This window comes from Varroa destructor, unplaced genomic scaffold (genome assembly GCF_002443255.2).
Source record: "Varroa destructor unplaced genomic scaffold, Vdes_3.0 BEIS01000002.1, whole genome shotgun sequence".
NCBI classification, from domain to species: Eukaryota; Metazoa; Arthropoda; class Arachnida; order Mesostigmata; family Varroidae; genus Varroa; species Varroa destructor.
The window spans coordinates 4,557,036-4,577,358 of record NW_019211455.1 but is presented as its reverse complement, the minus strand read 5'-3'; the positions used below and the strand labels follow the sequence as shown (position 1 = coordinate 4,577,358).

The 20,323-nt window shown below is 41.0% G+C and overlaps 2 protein-coding genes across 2 annotated transcripts; both read right to left on the bottom strand.

The window, feature by feature from the left end:
* Window positions 1-245: 245 nt before the first annotated feature.
* On the bottom strand, window positions 246-11,749 carry LOC111243933 (E3 ubiquitin-protein ligase TRIM33-like). Its single transcript, XM_022790297.2, has 8 exons — window positions 10,259-11,749; window positions 7,241-7,407; window positions 5,665-6,046; window positions 5,280-5,432; window positions 4,796-5,077; window positions 4,195-4,441; window positions 3,271-3,947; window positions 246-1,894 (listed from the first exon to the last, which is right to left on the bottom strand). Exons 1-8 carry the CDS (start codon window positions 10,418-10,420, stop codon window positions 1,775-1,777), a joined length of 2,190 nt encoding a protein of 729 aa, XP_022646032.1. The 5' UTR covers window positions 10,421-11,749; the 3' UTR covers window positions 246-1,774.
* A 1,163-nt stretch (window positions 11,750-12,912) lies between these two features.
* On the bottom strand, window positions 12,913-16,625 carry SerRS (Seryl-tRNA synthetase). Its single transcript, XM_022793554.2, has 4 exons — window positions 16,404-16,625; window positions 14,939-15,145; window positions 14,150-14,423; window positions 12,913-13,946 (listed from the first exon to the last, which is right to left on the bottom strand). The coding sequence occupies exons 1-4, from the start codon at window positions 16,506-16,508 to the stop codon at window positions 13,078-13,080; spliced, it is 1,455 nt and encodes a 484-aa protein (XP_022649289.1). The 5' UTR covers window positions 16,509-16,625; the 3' UTR covers window positions 12,913-13,077.
* Between the last annotated feature and the right edge of the window lie 3,698 nt (window positions 16,626-20,323).

Genomic DNA, 20,323 nt, shown 5'->3' with positions numbered 1-20,323 from the left:
TGTAGAATTTATGAATTCAAGCTATATTGTCCATTCTATCTAATATATATGAACTACACACACGCACTAGCAACCACTTGCAGGGGCTCCACATAATATTTCTATCTTAATTGCGTACTAGTTTTCATATCGTTACAACAATGATTCTAGTAAAACCATTAACTCTGAAAGCTTTGAACTCGAGAATTTCAATTTTAAGCAAAGTTGAAACGTATGCCTAGAAATATTAATTAATAACTCCTAACTTTACATTTATAATATGTATACTATATATAATAGTTTATTTTCAGTATCAAAGGTGTCGAGGTTAACTAACTATGCATTTAAAATAGGTCAACACAAAACATTCCCAGATGCCACCCTTTAAGAGCAGATGTATGAGTTCGTGTCATCAGCAATTATCCGTAATACATGTTCGCATGTGTATATATCTACACGAATGCAGTTGATGTTCAATTCCTGAGCTCTGCTGATCCAATTCGAAACATTTATCTGACTTGACATGTTTCATTCGTATAGGACTCATGTCCAGCACTAATATACTATAAATTATTATTGGTATTAGCTTAATCCTTATTGACACCTCAAAAAAAACGGTTGATACACAAGCAAATATAACTCGATTGAATAATATACATTATAATACATAATACAGTAACTGCTATCGTCCGGAACATGTGTTGCTGGTCGATTGCATCAGTACTACTGTGTCTGGGACAGCGGTAATATACAGACAGGAGACAACATCGGTTCTTCTATAATTTGCTTTTCATTGTTGTTCGTTTACAATTCGCTATTTTGTTCTTACGTCAGCAAAAGCCAACAATGAAGATGGCCAATCGTGACTCTCATTTCTGACGGAGGAGATTATGGAGCTTGAGTCATTCTGGTCATCTTTGCTTGTTAGACTTTTTGCTAGATTTTAAGATCCTTATATGTGCCCGCGTCTAGTAGTATACCCCAAGTGACTTGTACATGGATACTGCATCCCATGTCAGTTCCAGAAACCACCGACGGAATTCGAATGTCGATTCAAATACGTACAGAACATACGCCGCCGTTGGCAGGCAACATGTTTGATGTACAGACAATGGTTTAGAAACTGAAACTTGCATTGCCACTAGCGTCGGTTATAGAACTGTACTTTATATACTCATTCATTGACTAAGTACTTGTTTGTGTTTCACGTCAGGTAGCAATGACATGACATGTATACATAGCATGTTTAATAACATATTTCACTCGTAGAGTATTTACACTGCACGCTGAAGCACGGCGCGGTCTCATTGATTGAAACCATTACTATGTGACGAATCGCTCATAAACATAAATAATGGTTTGAATTGTATTAGAGCACATGCACACACACTAAGCCCCCTGAAAGTCTCACAGTAACATTGTTTTATAATTGGGCCTTTCCAGCTGACAGAGCTGTGCCTTCATATTTAAGCCTATGTATTTAAGCCTATTCATTAAACACCGGGTGAGTTTTATTACTTATTGCAATGGATTCTGATCTTACTTGATAGCCAAGAGGTGTCGTAGACGTACACTCAAGAACGTCTGGATTTCCTGTACATTCATGTACTAATCTCTGTATCTTTTAAGATCCATCGTTGTGCTTCTACTTCGCTGCAGTTGGCAGCAGTCAAAATGGTCGTCAGTCATCAAGCCGCCTACGCATCGCACGCCGTGTTCGTAAAATACACCCATGTTTCAGCTGTTAAATATGCTTTTTGGGAACCATAGAATGTAGCATTTTCTTGTGCGCGTCTCAAGTTGTCTTCGCCTTTTTGGCTGCATCCGATACGTCTTCTGACTGAGATTCTTGAAGGTCGTTAACACACTCTGGTAGCTCCTTTTCTATCAACAGCTTGAAATACTCCTCAAGTAGCTGTAATGGATATCATGATGTGAACCGGATAGTTAGATACGTCGACTAAATTTTTTATCACAGAGCTGGGGCAGGGTTAGAAGGCACATTTTGGATAAACTGACCCGATATATTTAGATAGATCATATCAGCCATTGACTTCCCGTAAGGCATAATGAATAACTAGGGTTTTCTACGAAAACTACATAGGTCTATATTGAAGTGGACCGGTTTAGCTTTGTCGTCAGATAGCAAGATCAAGCACTTCACAGCTGTTCGCTCCGCACGTGGACGTGGCATTAAATACTTACACCTATTTGCTCCGCGCATAGACGTGGTATTTACTCATATATTCATATATAGTTTTATGCCAAGTATTGCTGTTAGGCATTCCGTCAAGTGTAACAAGCAAACACCTTACCCACTACGTTATCACAGGGATTATTCAAAACTCTACAACTCCCACGAGACGCCCTCGTCCTGCGTCAGGTATTCTTTAGCTGCGCTGCGCATATATACGTCCGATATTTCATGCGCATGTTGAACGGGAGTCTACTATTGCCAAAGCTTACTAATGAAGCTTTGGCAATAGTGGACCCGATTAACTTCAGGCTTTGGACACGACCGAGGGCTTTCGATGATCCTGCGACAACAGGCTTACACAACAAGGACTCTCAACCTGCCAACCGCACGATTGACAAAAGGGATCAGATTGGTACGGCTGGATTCGGATTGCAAACACTAAACAACAAAGGAAATGGGTAGAAAAACCTTGCTCGGGAGAGGTAGGTAGAAAAACAATGGTCGAAGAGGGTAGGTAAAGAAATTCTGGTTGGGGTGGTAGGTAGAAAAACCTGGTCGGGGGCGCTAGGTAGGAGAACCCCAGTGGGGGTTGGTAGGTAGAAAAATCCTGATCGAAGAGGTTAAGCAGGAAATGTGAAGAAGATTAAGATGTGATTCAAAATTTGCACACTAATGCGCCGCAGAACTATTTTGTTACAATTTGTGAATATAATCCACCGAGTGATACCCAAAATATAATCCACCCAATAGTAAATGTAACCTATCCGATCGGTTTGTCGCTTTTAGGTTGGTCCTCATTTGCCCACCCAATAATAGCGGTTTGAAGTAGCATGCAATATTAGAGGTTATAAAAATAACTAATTTAAGTAGGCCTGTCTGACTCAAAACGAAGCGCCTCAAAGAGGGCACCGATGTGTGTGCCGAATATAAAATGTGGGGGGCACCGACTCGCTGCGAAATATAAAGTTCGCAATACCGCTTTACCATTCATCGTATTCTCTGACAAATTTTTATTAAAATTATATTAGGTGAAAAATATGCTTAGCGTTCGTTGCATGAAAGATTATGTTTAAACTAAAATATATCGCACTAACCTGAGCTTGTTTCGCTAGCGGTGACTCTTTCGCGTTAAACGTGTAACAATTGCTGAAAATCAGTTTGATGTCCTGTATGAAAGCGGCCGCACTCTCATAATGATTGAAGTGACTTGCCGAGAGCTTCTGTTTGACCGTCGATAGGTCCATCGGCCGCGTAATGATCTTGAAGTAGTTCGGGACCGTCCGGCTAACAGGAGTTTGGAACGGCGTTGACGAAGCGTGACAAAATAGCTGTAGTAGAATTTTCTCAGCCGTTTTCAGCTGTTTACCGCTTAGACCCACGGGTATTTTTCTCTTTCCAGTGCCATCTTTCGTGGCAGCTGGAGCCGGGTCATCCTGTACAGGCGTGCACAGTGTACATTTCCAGTCCTCGCTTGGAGTGGACACTAACGAAGGTACGTGACAATGAAGATGATAAACCTTCGGGCAAAGTCCACAGCAAAGGAGTTCTCCTCCGTCGTGGCACACTGCGCACCAGTCGTCGCTGTTATCGTTATCCTCTGCTGAAGCAGGCGGTCCCTGTGGATGGAGTTCGGCCGGGCTGACTCCGGTTGCTCTTCTTTCGGCTGCTGACGTTGACGCAGAGTTGCTCACTGAGCTTGACGTTGCGCTGGAGGGCACGGCGGATAACGGCGAGGGCGCTATGCGACCGCCGCTTGGCGGCTCCACATCGCCTGTTTCCATGAACGAAAAAAAGAATAGAAAATTCAAAGCGATTATGTCTACTAATTAACACCTAATCATATAATTTATCTACGAAAATTTTAGATTTCTTTTATATGCGCGACAAGAACTATAACACGGATTTTTTTCACTTACCGTGTAATGTATTATTCTTCTTTATCACCTAAGTAGCCTCAAGTTTAAGCATGCTCGAAATGCGACTTATGTGTAGAATTGGCTTAAACTAAGGCGTCTTACCCGTAATCACGTCATCTTTATTTCCGGCGTCAAGAGGTGAAGTTGTTGGTGTCGGTCTTCGATGATGCTCTCGTTCTCGTTCGTGATCGCGATCTCGTGATGACCCAGACAGAGGTCTGTCAGAATGTTGTTGGCTTGAAGGAGGAACTCCTCCTAGGCTATGAGGTGAATTACTTTTACTGGACAGTGAAGGACTCGGTACCGAACGGCCATTGGCCATCATCCCACCAGCTGATTGTGGACGGCTCTATACAAAAATGTACAATAAATTAGGTATATTGTGAATTGACACGCATGAAAGAAGCGTATAGCAAAATTTCGTGTGCTGGTTGAATAGTGTCAAAAAGGTTTCAAGTGCCGACCACGTTGACTGGCACTGAATCCAACCCTATCTGTGATATTTCTGTGATATACCCCTAATCAAATGCAAAATGGTACAAACTTCTTGGAAAATTTATCACACTGATGCTGCTACGACCATGTGACCCCTGACCCTAAATACGTACTCAGATCTACAACATGTACGTTACTGGAAAACAGTATTGCACGGCGGACCGACGAAAAGTTCTGGCCAAAATATAACGCAAAATTCTAAACGCACCTGTTGGCCGTTGAGTTGTGCTCGGAGACCGTGCATCGGTGCCCCACGTAACGAGGACATGTCGAGGATATTGCCGACATTTGCCATAGCGTCGAGAATTTTCGGCTCAAAGTTGAACTTTATATTAATCTCAGCCTTGCTGCTGGGTAACTGGACGACCCGTTCGATAAGCGCGCCCATATGGCGTTCCATAGCTTGTTTCGAGTGCATAAGCGCTAATTCGCTGCCAGTTGAGACAAGATCGTCCACTGTCGCATGACAGTCGAGCAAACGCTTGCACAGCTAAAATAATAATAAACGAAAAAGTAGATATGCAATAAATCTTTACTTTCCTCAAACTGATATCGATATTATGTTCAGCATAAAAATGTTAATAATCAATAAAAAATATTAATGGATCTATCATTTTGATTAGTTGTTGTTGTATATTTTACTTAAATATTTTTGTAATTAAATTAGTTTAGTTCGGTGCTGCATTACTCACTTGAAGAAATTCGTGACGTTTGTAACTGAGCGCGTCTCTCTTGTAATTGCAAATGTCCTGAACCTCCCGGATGAGTTTCTTCGCTCGCCCGTTGATTAACGTTATAGCCCGCACGGCATAGGCTCTAATGTCTGCCACAACCTTCGATTCAGCCTGCGCAACGGAAGCATGATAAGTACATTGGGAATTCTATTAAACTCGTCTGTTCGCCTTTACTTCAGTAACGCTAAAAATTATACTAAAGATATTAATTTTAAATACCACCTCATTCATCACCATACTCAATTTTTTGTCGGATTTAATAGTCTTATTTATTTTGAACAAATTTAACCAGATGCAATAGATAATAGCTTTACGGACTTTGTAAGTCCGCAAGGCTATTAACCTGGGCGTTGGCTTCTTGGCATTTTTCCAGTGAAGCGACATATTCCCGCACGAATGCCTGCTTTTCGGCGATACGCTTCTGCAATATTTCAAGTTTCTCTTTTTGCGTCTTCCAGGCGGCAACAAGAGCTAAATAGTCCCCGTGGTTCTGGTGATCCTCGAGTTGACAATCGCGACACGTAAGAGCCGAGCATTTGCTGCAGTAGAATTTTAGCGGTTCTTTCGGATGTTTTGTGCACATCTGGTATCGCTGTTTTGCCGCGGCCTTCAATGCTTGGCCTGCCTGTTCAGTTGACAGAATGACATGGTCTTTGGTCACCTTAACGCGTTGGTGAGCCGAAATACAAGCCGCACATAGCCACTCTTCACAATCCTTACAGTAACTACAGACAAGAGAAGAAAGCACAAAGATACATAGTGATTTTCGACCTTCGTAAATTACAATAGAACTTGACAAGGTTCAAGCTGTGCAAATGTATTAGGCTGTTAAAGGCGAATCCAGCGGACTTTGACATTAAATAACTTCTAGACTGATTGGACTAGAACAATGATTTTTTAATGTGTTAGAGATGTTCTCCTTTACTTTTGTACACTTGTTCTCTCGCTCCCAAATTCTGGATGTATATTTTCGTATCACTCGCTTTCCTATATGTAATTTTTTTTACGGGTTTTTGAAGTAAAACGACAGTAAGGTATGTTTGCCTACCAGTTGACTTTTTTACGGCATGGCAAGCTCTATAATCCTACAGAATTGGATTGGAAGGACAAGCGGACTAAAATCAATGTTGGATATTTCTTTGCTCAATTCAGGAACTAACTGAAGTATAACGATGGGATCATCATGTAACTAAACTGCGTGCTTTCAATCGTCACCAACGGTTTAGAAGCCTTTTGAGGAACTCGAGATAGCAGGGCGTATTTTTAATTTCGGCAAGTGTTTCATAGTAACAGAGACTCTACTGCAAGTAGAACCGTCACCGTAAGTGCTAGATAATACTGCCACCAAACTCGATTCCTTTCTGGCGCGACACCAGTCTTCGCCTAATCTTTCCTACTAGTGGTGAAGACTGAACCATGCTTCGTCTAAAATTTACCGTATGCCTCAGGCGGGTCTTTTTTTATTAAAATTCTGCGAATTGCATCTAAAATTCACCGCAAGCATTTCTAACTGGCCTAATGTCAATCCACGCAGAACACATTTTTCACTCAGTCTTTACATTTCAGTAATCGAGTCACAGTTCTACACAGCTTTATGTGTAAAACGTCAGTTTGGCCGACGTAACCCTTAGGCTTTACTCTACTTTCGCGAAAAGCTTCTTCAATTCACGTGCTGTGCAACGCTGTGGCCTTCGGGGCACAATAACTTCGGATGTTCGGGACAGATACTTGTGTTTCTGAAATAATTTCTGCTGGAATAAACTTAACTAATTTTCACTCAGAAGTTTCTAGAAGTCAGGGGTATTTACATGCAGACTCCGTCTTCTACCGAGGCATAGTTCAAAAGTTATTCAATGTTAAAGTCCATCGAATTCACTCAGAGCAGCCAAATATATTAACCTAAAACTGAAGATACATACCCTCCAGCGGCGACGTTTTCGTCACATGAAGTGCAGAGATTTTTCGGCCCGGCCTCTTCCGAGCCTGCTTCCTCTTCGGGCGAATCCTTCTCCAAACGTTCGAGAAGCACAAGATGGCGAATGGCAGCACTCGGCGGGAAAGCCTGCTCGCAATGTCCACATTGTACCTGTAGTGAATGGACACATTAGTTAGTAAGTACATATCCAACAATCCAATTTCCTATCATCCAAAAAAAAGTTTCAGCTACAGGATCTTTAGCGCCACCCAATACCGTCCATTACTTACGACGATTTTTTGAAGCTAATGTCTTATAACTGCCAGTGTGTACGGGACTTCGCCAAAACTGCATACAGGAACCGAATCGTTTATAGCACATTAGCTGGCAAGCTTGTGTTCGACCCGGTGGTGGCCATGCTCTAAAGAAATATCAAGCTATCTTGCTATGAAGGATGAAATGGCCGGTCAATTTTTGCTACGAGAAGCTACCATGTATTATTCCGATCCGCAGGACTTCTATCTTTTTGCAATTGGCCAAGCCGTCGGTATTTGGTTTCTGCCACCAAGGCAATCAGTTACTTTTCAGAGAGGCGTCCAAACAACGACCCGGGAGCATTATCCATAAATGCGGCGCTAGTCAGCGGACAAAACCGTGCAACACCTGCCCCAGGCGTCTTTTCTAAAAGACAGACTTCTATTTTATGGGGCCGGCGCGTGCCCCTAGGGAGGCGCCTCCGTCGGTGCTAGAGAGCGCAGACTATTGTACTCGTTTCGTTTATCTTTTCATTGCTATTCGCCGACGTGGTAGAGGTCCTTCCCACCCTTCAAGACTGCTACGGGTCGATGGACGCAATCTACATATGACGCCAGATACTTGCGGAGCCGTTGCGTGCGGCATTATCTGGCACGCTCTATCACCTTCCATATAAAAATTGCCATAGTCCACCCACAAGCGAACGAATTGATGGCGCGGGTGGTTTGGATGGTTAGAAAGCGCCCCTTCGTGCATCTCCTGAAATCGCCCGGCTTCTCCGTCTTCGCGATGCTCGCAGTGGTCGTCTTCATAGTAAATATTACAGTCAGCGGAGTCCTAGGCATAACTACATTCGATTTTGTTCAAGGTCGTGCTGTTAGAGGAGCCGCCGGAGTTGCGGTGAGCCCAAGGGATTGGTCGTTTAATATCCAAGCTGTAAGCAGAGACCCTTGTCTGCATTCGCCAGGGAATGCAGCTCCTTAAAAAATAATTCCCATATCCTTGTATTCTCGCGTCTTCCACGCCAGCACCTTCACACATCACGGAACGTGCCGCCATGGTTCAACCCAAGGTGTACTCTCAAGAAGCGAATTGTGCGGTACACGTTGGCTGCGGCATGTCACGGCCAACATACGAGATATCCGGCGAGATTTGGCGAATGATGAAGGCAATTCGCCCGGTAGCGTACATGAGTGAAACGGACGTAGATATTATATAATTATAATAAATGTATCTTCGGTTCCGGCCAATCTTTAATGTATAAGATTATCGCGCCAGCCGATCATTGGTTAGCCTCCTGCGGTCGAACCTCGTCATTGTAGCACTGAATACATATATATGTATATAACACTTAATTACAAACGTAGTGTAGTGTGTGTGGTAGGTGAAACTCCACCGAACGACTCCTTGGTCTCTCAATTAGAAGTTCGGTCGCCTTAGCCACTGCGTCATATATATGCATATAAAAAATCAATTTCGAGACCTTATAAATCTCAATCCATTAGCGTATTTCACTAGGAATTTGTAACACTTCAAGGGATCCACGGTATAATTTATTGCGGACAAGCTTTGGCATCTCGTGTCCTTTTATTAAGAGCGGTAATAATGGGAATAAGTTCTTTTGATAATCTTGTGGCTAACACGAATTTTATGTTCATATAAAACAAGAAAAGCGCCATAGAATATTATTTTTTCGTGATATCAAGAGCATTAGCGTTGATAGCTTATCAGAAGTTGTTTTGACACTTGCATTTCTAAAATCATAAAATATCCGTTTGATTTGAGGGATTTGATAAAATATTTATCGGATACTTTATCGCTATTACTACTATGTATTACTACAACTACCAAACTGAATTAAAATAAAACTGAGTCGCTTATATGTAGAACAGTCATCCCAAACATTACTTCAGCCTTTAATATCAAATTAAACGTCTGGTTTCTATGAGTCAATAGATAAGGTGCACGCATTAGATGAGTCATTTTGCCAATGGTTACACAAGTAGGTCTGAGTCTGCCGAGTCTGAGAAGCCTATGTACAAGAAAATGTGTTGTTTTATTGTTTTACACAATACTACGATGAAACTAAGCTAAGTTTAATTTACCTGGGATAACTTGTTGTGAACTAAAGTACACCAGTTTCAACCATGCTTTCAAGATCGACCGCGTATTTAGCAAACCAGTTAACTGGCCATGCATTAACTAACTGTACCAGCAAAAACCACATCAAGTAAACGAAATTATATTCTATTTCGCCCGTAATCCAAGTTAACAAATTGTCCCCCGAATTGCTGGTGTATATAGGCAATTAACCTCGTTTCGAATATGTTTAATGTCTCATATTTATGGTAATACACGAGCTACACAAAAATAAGCGTTATGAGAAACCATTGATTGCTCCTCTGTCCGCGCGTCGGCTTCCACAGCCCGCGCATAACTTGAAATAAAAGAAATTTAACTTCAGTATTTGCAATGGCCTAAGAGCGTACTATTAGGCAGGTTCACAGGCGATTATTGCAAAAAGGCTGGAACACCTATTGTAATAATACAGTAAGTTTCTTTCATGGAATACGCCAATGATAATAATAAAAACAGATACGGCGTTTAGTGCTCTCACGCATCTCATAAAACATTTCGCATCAAGTGCGCATGATTTAACTTACATATGTAGCACGTCATGCTATTGACTATCTAAACGACGTGTGCTGTTTCAGTTTGTCATAATAGCCGTCATCGTTCCGTGTGTGACATTCGCATTTTCGCTTACCGTTAATTGATCGTCGGGAAGACACGCTTTGCATGCCGTATGCAGACACGGCAACAGAAACGGTTCGGATTTAATGCTGACTTCAGCAGCACATACAGAACACTTTTTGACCAAACCTACTGGCTGGGGCGAGGCAATGCCGACCGATTCACTGTCTGCCATCTCGTTCTCCTTTGCTCCTTTCCCCGTCGATTGTAGTTGCAGTTCCCAACTGACCCGTCGGTTGTAACCACCTGGACCCGAGCTCTCGTTATGACCTGCTCACGGTTTATTGTTTGCCCCGTACATGATTTGTGACTGCAGAGTAGCGAAATTCGCACTCAGCCAATGAATGATCTTAAAATCCATAACAAATTGCACCTTTGCCATGGGCGTCCCAGCTAGCTGGAGCTGGCTGTCAACATATAACGCTTGAGTGATCTGTAAGACGTTTGTAGTCACACAGAACGTTGAAAGAAAAACACTAACAGGAGAAGATCTTTTGACGCCGTTCAGCCGTCAATTCGACACGGGATGAGTACTGTATTAGTTACCATCCATCGACATGATAACGATCACGGTCGGCACCTGCAACACAATGCACACACAAATACTCGCTATCTGGTAGTCACTTCGTTCACACAAGTGCAGCAGCAGCTGCTGCAACTGCTATTACGGCTGTCTGTGTGTACTGCGGCTACCAATAACACTTCTCCCCGCTTATGTTGTCATCGTTGCTGTTGCTCTACTGTGGTCAAGGTGCCGCACTCACTTTTCTGAACCGTCTGCTGCTATGACGACACTCCCGGCAGAGAGGCTGATTTTTGCTTAACGATTCAAGCCCAGGTCTGCAAATAGCGCCAACTGTTGTTGTTGATGTTGGGGATCCTACGCGGAGGAGGTTCGGATATGAACCTTAGCAAGCCTTCTTCTAGCTCGTCTGCTCGATCCCGCGACGAAGTCATCGTTCGAATCATCTAGATCCATGTTAATGGTTTTTTGATGTACTCTAATATCGTCGAATGTGTTTCGCCTTACTGTGTAATTTTTTAATGATTACTATTTGATGGTTATCAATTGCAGGAAATAGAACGTTTTGTGTACGTTGAGAGCATTTCGTTATCAGTGAGCATCATATCATGAAGATAGAGAGTCACTCATTGTACAGAAAAGAGATGAAATTCACTTGGAACTCATAGTAACAGGCACGCAACCAAACCGATAGATTCACCGCGAAAGATGGCGAATTTGCCTAAAACTTAATAGCAAATAGCTAAGATATTATGGATTAGCTGAAGCTGCGCATTTTCGCGATATTGTAATGAACATATCTTTGACGAACATTTCAGTTACGTCTGTGGGCATTTTAAACAAAGTGCTTATTTGAATATTATCGTTCCGTTGAGTTTATCTTGTATATAAGGTGCTTTCACTTTTAATGTATATTCGTCTCGGTTGTGTTTAAGTAAAATGAGCCTTTTATAAAAAAAAATGAGACTAAAATGAGATTTTTACCTACCTAGTCAATAAAATAGTGCATGTATAAATATGTGTTTGTAATATATTTCGTGCGTCGCAATACTCGGAAGCAAGCAACAATCTACATTAAGAAGGCTAGGAAGGTTAGCTACATTTATTTTGGACTGATAGCCTATATTGCAGATTTCTACCGAAAATAGCTCTATGCCACTATGCAACCGTAGATTTAGAATTTGACTTCTGCCATACTGTTGTGGATGAAGGAACCCACCATGGTGTCTTAAGAAGCTAGCATGATAACACATGAAAATGTTTAGAAATGAACTGACGATAAACAACATAAGCTGCTGCATTGATGATAAATGTTTAAAGCTCACATACAACAGCAGGATACGATTGGACACTAACCTGTGAAAGTAATTGCACCGAAAGTTGTATTGGTTTTCGGCCATTGAGCCAATAGCGATTTGTAGAATTGCTTTTCGAATAGAGGTACTATTTTTAGATACTGAACAAAGTGTGGAACTACGAAATTAGTTTTTGTCTTGACTACCGACCAAGCGGTTCCATCAAATTAGCCAAAAATTCACGTTAATCAAAGGAAGTCAAGGTAAATAAATTCTTACGGGATAGCTAATCAACGCTAAAATGAGTGTACTACTGAATAAATTTTTGGTCGGTTTAAGCAACGGAAAGTCGCGGTATTGCAATTTTAACTCGAATCGGAATGAGATGCTTTGAGATCCTTTGTTTCTCTAGTAAAATACTTCGGCATAACACGATACAATTTAGATTGTCATTGTACTAGTTTCGCGATGTGGCTCTTCTTAGTTGTTTTGTACAAGATGCTTCTGAAAACGCACTATGTCGATTCTAACGTCCATATGTAACAGAGTTGGACTCAAAGCGGAAATTACCAGCCTCCCGGCGAGACACGTAGCAAACGAAATTACTGGAAAGACAAAGTTGTGTATATTCAGACTTTTCCTAAGTCGAGTTTGTCTCTTCTCGCAGTTGTCCTTCAAAACTACGTATGTTGAATATCACGCACGAAGTAGTAGTTTATTTAGAATTCGCGGCGACAACTACCTTTTTATATTTGTCAAAAATAGCAAACGCACTGAAAATATTTCATGTATATGGTCAAATATAAACCGAAAGATATTTTTTATCGGGCAAAGAAAACACAATGAAGATATTTCTCAAGACGTTTTTTATTACCCACACATCTTTCACGTCACTTACTTTTACACCTCCTCCCACTATGCATTCTCGCTTGCTGTCATACAGTAAAAATAATTTGATAATACGGAAGCAAAACTAAAGATGTAATCATTAGCATCCTTAATGGGGTCCCAGGGTTACTTCTTTGCCTTTTTCTTTGCCTCCTCTTCGATTGGTGCCGGCTTTACGAAAGGAATCTTCTGGCAGTATTGTTCAGGCATCCATGACCGAAGAACCTCAGGCACTCGAATACCATCCTCCTCTTGGTAATTTTCAAGTATACAGCAAATCACGCGAGTTGTTGCGCACATCGTCGCATTCAGCATATGTACGTACTGTGCCTTCTCGTTCATTTTCTTCGTCTGCCCATAACGTATTAGTAAGCGCCTTGACTGATAGTCCAAACAGTTTGAGCACGATACGAGCTCTCGGAAGGCTCCACTGGCTGGGAACCACGCTTCAAGATCGAATTTTTTGGCCGCGGCATTGTTAAGCGCACCTGACACTATATTTACTATGCGGTACGGCAGGTTCAAGGCTTGGCAAAAGCCTTCAGCGTTGCCAATCATCTCATCGAATGCTTTCCACGATTCACCATCATTCGGTGAGGTAATAACGAATTGTTCAACCTTTTCAAATTGATGAACTCGGAAGATGCCGCTTGTATCTCTTCCGTGGGAGCCGACTTCTTGACGGAAACAGGTAGACAACCCGGCGTACTTAATCGGTAGGTCCTGTGGAGCAAGCCATTCGTCCCGGTGGAAGGCACATATTGGCTGCTCAGAGGTCGCTATAAGGTATTTCTCGTCCAGTTCTTTCTCGTCAGCCTTTTCACTGCCTTTGCCGATCACTTTATACAATTCTTCATCAAATTGCGAAAGCTGAGCCACCTGTTGCATAACAGCTTTTCTCATGAAGAATGGCGTATACAAAGGCGTGTATCCCTTCTTGAGAAGTGTCTGGAGAGCCAACTGAAGTAGTGCTTGTTCGAGGAAGACAGCTGGACCTATATCAACGTAAGTTTGAACCTTATAGCAGTAACGATATGAAAGTTCCGTTTTTTTCACGCGTTTACCAGTACGTACACCTTTTAGAATCCGCCTCTGTGTCACTAGGTGACTTCGTAATAAAGCAATAGCACCATATAACTCTGGTAGTAGAGCCCATTGGTAACATTGGCTACTTTATACGTTTGTTGGTTATACCCACCTTTTAAGAAATATCCACGGCCGCCAGCAACAACAGTTCCTCGTTCACCGTCCATTCCATCAATCATAACGATTAGGTCAACGTGCGAGTATTTCTTCGTTACTGTACAATTTCCATACGTTCTGATGACTTCATTGTTGTCCTCATTGTCTGAAATAACGACTCCTTCGCCAAGCCAATTGGCGACCTCACGAAGATTCTCATTGCGTTCTTCTTCCAGCTCGACCAAACGCTTATTTGTCTTTTCAATGGCGTCTGCCACCTTTCCGACCAGCTTTGATAAATTGTAATTACACAGAAAAATGTGTAGTGTTAGATATAAGGCAGTGTTATTGGTAAGGAGTACGAGTAAAGCACTCGGTAAAAGGAGTTAAACCAAAACACAAAACAGCGAAAAACTTTAAAACTGAAATCACAAACATGCGTTAAAGTAGGCATTTTCAGTGTGTTTACCACCAGTGTGTGATACCAGTGGACGTGTTAATATACTTCCGTTGACAAGCAGGTATTGAGAAAGAAAACAGCTTTATAACATGTATTCAGGGTTGCTTTAGCACTAAAATTCACTATTACACAGGCCGCGATGTGGTGCTTGCATTGTCGAAACCTTATGCGCACTCTTCGAACAGAAACAACATCGTATATTTTCAGATTTGGATAACGTTATATATTATATAATTAAGAAGCTGCCTGAAACTCAAAATATGAGTACAGATTTCAATATATAGTTCTTTAGAAGCGTTACATAACACAGTTTGCACCACAAAATTGACCTGTATGAATACTCACGGATTTTATCTGGTTGACAGTAAGTGAACGAATGGTGTCCGCCTGGAGTTCGTGGCTAAATGCGAAATCGCCGGAAATGCATGCTTCGCCTTCAGGCTCCTTTTTCTTTTTTTTTTCCCCGATCGCCTTTGAGCATGTGTTTCTCAATCGATTCCATTCGTCGAGGATAAACCGTTGTTGTCGCCATTCGTTGTGAAGCTCAACGACCTGAAGTGAATACACAATAAAAGAACTTCAGGAAAGCCTCAAGTAGTTACACTCGTAGGCGGCAACAATGAGCTAAACCTGTATAGGAGTCTTATATGATAGTGAAAATATACGGTATCAATTCCTAAGCGTTTTGTCGAATTTCAATGTAACATCGTAACTCATACTGGGTAATACTGTCACCAAATTTTGATAATTAGTTACATTTGATTTTGCTGTATACCTGACGCTACGGGATTTCGTTAAACGAACGAAATTAAATCTTAAAATAATCTTCTCCTCAAATGTTCTGGTCACCCGCAATCGCCCTATAGTTGTACTGTACAAATGTGATTTTACATGTTAAAGGTTGACGGGAACGTTTACCAAGTCGCGCATAGGAACAGCTAAGGTTTGCTAAATTGTGTCATCAAGATCCATTTTTGGATTTGGCCACAAAGGCACAAATCATTTACAATCTATTTCCTTTGTGTTAATTTACACCCCCCATAGTGTTGATTTTGGACGTACTTAGGTAGCTTGACAACTAGGCGCTTAAATCATAGTGACGACTGAACAAAGCGGTTGGGATGAGACTGTTATACGTGTTTATTATTACTATTATAAACACATACGAATCGTTTTAATACAGTAAGAATAGACAATGTGAAATGTTCCGAATTATTATCTTTGTTAATTTTTTTAGTTGTTCGTAGGTTTATTTGAAAAAGGATATGCAATAACCAATGGAAACTAGAAGCTCCACCAAGTTTTCTTTTTAACCATAGAACAACAGCTGTAGTGGTGTTTTATACAGCGTGGCATTTCCGTTTATAAAAGGCTTTTAACATCTCTGAAGGGAGATTGAGATTATAACAGGACAAAATGAAAGTAAATCGCAAGACATATCGTTACTCAAAATAGCGTTATCATCTAATAAAACGATTCATTTCGGCTATGCTATTTTTATATAGTTAGTAAGTATTACATAAATCGACGCAGGCGGATGATGACTAGGGTACGCTATGCCTACACTTAATAATAATAATAAACCTAAAACTAAACAGACGCAAATCAATAAATGGTTCTATAGCTCAATTATAATATGCACCGGTATTTCTTTCCAGCCCAATTGTTTGTTTCTAACTACACCCATATGAATTAAAGACCAGCCCAGTTGTCTAGATACAAGCTGGCGGGCTGGCTTACTCCAAGTTACGTCAGCTGCAGTCGAAAGCGGTCTTCTATGAACCATTCGAATAACAGGAGACTATGTTACCTTGTCGACGAGTCCGACGTCTTTAAAGCGATTTGCTTGGTTTTTGCGAATCCTTTCGGCAGATCCACCTATATCATCACGAAAATCATCGAGTTCCAGCACCATTTTCACAAGCGTAGCGCACAATCGGCCTGCTACAAAAACACTTTACCTTTAGATCTGTCCAGCCGGTTCAAAACGTGGCGCAAATCAAGCAAAACACTTGATGGTAGATGCCAAGCGAGAACCAGCAAATGTGCCCAGTCGTACTCTGACTAGATGCGCAGAGGGTCGACTTATTGAGTGAACCGTTATAAGGCGCCAAGTGTGAGACGGAATGTCCATAGTTGCTCTCCCGTAACAAGAAAAGAAATGGAATGCACGTCCATGACTTGGAAAACAAGCTTTGCAATACTCTACAAATAGGCACATCAAAACAAAGACGATTATTGAAGAATCAGAATTGACTGATTATAAATACACATTTCATGTTAAAATTAATTTATAACACTTTCGCCATTTTACAGGTCGACTCTACTCTACAGGAGAATTTAAGGTTCCCGAAATTTTCTACTGATGTACATAACAAACTGGTCGCTGGCTGGGCGGGATGTGACTCGCTGACGGGTTCACATTTGTAAAGGTTTTCAATTGAAGTTAAAAACAATTTTTTCATAACTGGTTTAGTAATTTATTACGCTATTAAAACTAAAGCAAAAAAAAACTTTGCTAAAAGTAAAATATTTCTAATATGACACAAGAATATAGAAATGTTCGGCTTCCTTAAAGACCTGCACTAAAGGCGTGTATGTAGGCAATAATAATTGCTGGAGTGGCTCACATCGAATCAAATCGGATAATACCTTGGAACCTTTATAGTTACCTGTAATCAGTCATTTTAAGTTAATAATTCATGAATCATATTTAATTGATCACAGTAAAAATTAGTTCGGCTACTCTAAAATTATTCCTTTGCAGATCCTGCTAAAAACTTTACATACTATCTGTTAATTAATCTAATTTATTTTGGTGCATTAAGAACCCGCCTTTTATGTAGTCATTTCCTGTGTTTCGTGTTTTACGTCCGGTACGGCCGTTAGACATTCTCTTAGACGGCTGGCTCCCTGCTCGAAACGAAGTCTGTCTATGCCCGTCTGTGTTTCAACTACCAAGAGAACTGCCACAATCATACTAAGTTCAAGGAACCATCCTTACACGTGATGTTTCTACTTACAAGACTTTTATTATCACTGCTATAATAATGCACACACGTTGTCTATTAAACATAAAAAAAATAAGAACATAATCCAAAAAAGCAACCCCCGAATGGGTGTGCTACTGCCTATTTGATTTTTTCTTACGTGTTCTGTACGTCCCCGTGATAACGCAACGAGTAACGTGTCCCTCTACTGAATTTAGCGACATGTAATGGTCTAGGTTCGGAAGTGGGCGTAGACACAGCTTATTTCGTGCTGGGAGCCAGCGGTGTGTAAAGTAATGCCTACCGGCATGAATATCGAATGTAAAACACGTGAAAGCATACATACTACATAATGTTCGCCCTTTTAGACAAACTAGAGCAAGAAGGATACATTAAACAAACCCTTCATTTAATGAACAAAAAATTGAAACATGAACAATTATATTAAAATCTAGTGCATCATATAAGAATGATTTTTTTGTAGTGCAGGGTATTTTCCGCTGGCGGCGGATGGGCGGCCTATGCTGATTCGCAGCATGGCTGTGCACTCGCCCACTTATAGATTCATTACGAAGAAATTTACGCAACATTGGCTTTGGACAATACGTCTCAACGGAGCTATTGTATTATGAGATCAAGATTTAATTCTGTTCCTGAAGACTGTTCAAGATTAGGGAAATACTTTCTTTTCGTTAACTGACCGACGTTTTTGTTAATGGAATGGACTTGAGATGCTGATGATCAGAACCTTTACTCACTGGCTTGATTGAGAATTTACCTCGCACATAGGATGCATTCTGCCGATTTATAATCAAATCTTTAGTTAATGATTTTATCGGTAAATATATTTTGTTATTTCGCAATAAATGTCGGTTTTAAACAGTCATGTTAGTTATTTTTTTAGCATTATAATGAACTTATCAAACCCATAGACCCATACCTTGACGACTTCCTTTAGACGCGGGTTTATCTATCAAGGATGATATCCTACAGTGCACAGGTTACTTTAGCCCGACACAACATACGTATGGCAAAACATAGGTTGAGACGCAATCGATTTTTACGGAAAAATAGCTGCCGATTCGCCATCCGGGTACACCTACATACCCACAGAAGTAATACGATTTCCAAGCTTGTTTTGGTAGTGTACACGTAAAAGAACATCAAAAGTAGATTTTCATCAAGCTAAGTATCTTCTTAGGACAGTTTGTAAACGGTCGATATGTGAGAATTCGTCTAAGTTACGTACTTAAGCGAACGTGCTTGTACTATGACACTGATTAGAGACATGGCGATTGCTTTCAAAGGAAGTGCTTCTTATTAGTGAGTTTACCTCTTGTAAGCTAAATGGCTGACTGCCATTCACGGCTCTGGACTCACGAATTCTTAGAAGATTAGATTCTATAGCGAAGCTCTAATCCTTCTAGTCGATCCGCAAACAATATGGCGTATTTGCGGGCGCTGTTGGGTCTCTCAGCACAACGATTTTGTGTTTACACTTTATTGTTGCTGGTGAGCTTAGTCGTCGTGTCTGTAGGTCAGTTTCAGTGCTAGTATGTATATGTAATGTAACAATGAACCATTAATATATTGGCGATACATTTATCATTGCAATAAACAAACATTCAGGGTTGCTTAGATCACATAGAGACTGGCAAAGATTTGAAACTACCGGGAGAAAAAAATCATAGTCTTTTTTATGTGAGTTAATTCACACTGCGATTACAGCGTGAGGCATTAATAGAGAAAATTACATACCATTGTAACAAAACTAATAATTCAAATGGCTTGTTATACGTGACAGTGATAATATAGGCAAAAATCAAATGTCGATCCGGATCTGCTTGGATGAAACAAATGTGGTTTCGCGCCATTGTATGGGACATTCTCCTTTTATGTAGTATATATATATATATATATAGCCTCTTAGCACTTTCTTTGGTATTTACGTCTCATTAGCCTAGAAATAAAGTTGCTTGCAATAGCATATTATACTATTGTTCTTGCATAATATTGTTGTTATGGGTAGGCTAAAAGAACTTCTCAATATGCAACTCTTACGCGATGACACAGCCCACTTGAAGCCCACACAGGGTTAGATATAGCAGTATTTATTAACTGGCTGATGTTTGATACACCTCGTACTTTGCATTAGTGGCCTACCTACTGGAGGCGGCCGTTGTACATGCCGATTTTATTGCCACAGTTTTGATCAGAACCAGATACGTTAGCGCATTTCCCTCGGGAGGAAGCAATTCCAATGAGCCTGAAGCTTCAATAAGCTTTACTGAGGACTCAAGAGACTTTTTGCGATAGGGCACCAAGAGAGCCCAAGAAGATCTGTTCGGCCTGGTGCAGTTACAAGAAATGCCGCGGAAGTATGGTTGCGCACGTTACCATCTCATTTTCTTACTACGCTCTTCCCCGATGGCGACTCTGTACGAATTAGTGTGAGTCTGCGCCTCGGGGCTTCATTAGTTGGAGCGCATTCGTGTAGTGGGTGTCGAAAGCCTGTACCTCCTAAAGGTAACTACGGTTTTCGATGTTCTTCTCGCAGCGGAGGTCGACAGCTATTTCTTGTATTGATCAATGGCTGACGAGTGATGTTTTTCACTGGGATACAAATGCTTTTGCGGTAAAAACCATAGACCCGTAAATGGAACGTGGTGCAATAGTGTAGCGCCGCTAATATATATTTGGTATCGTTAGCCGGATGTGAACGAGACAGGTCGTACCGAAC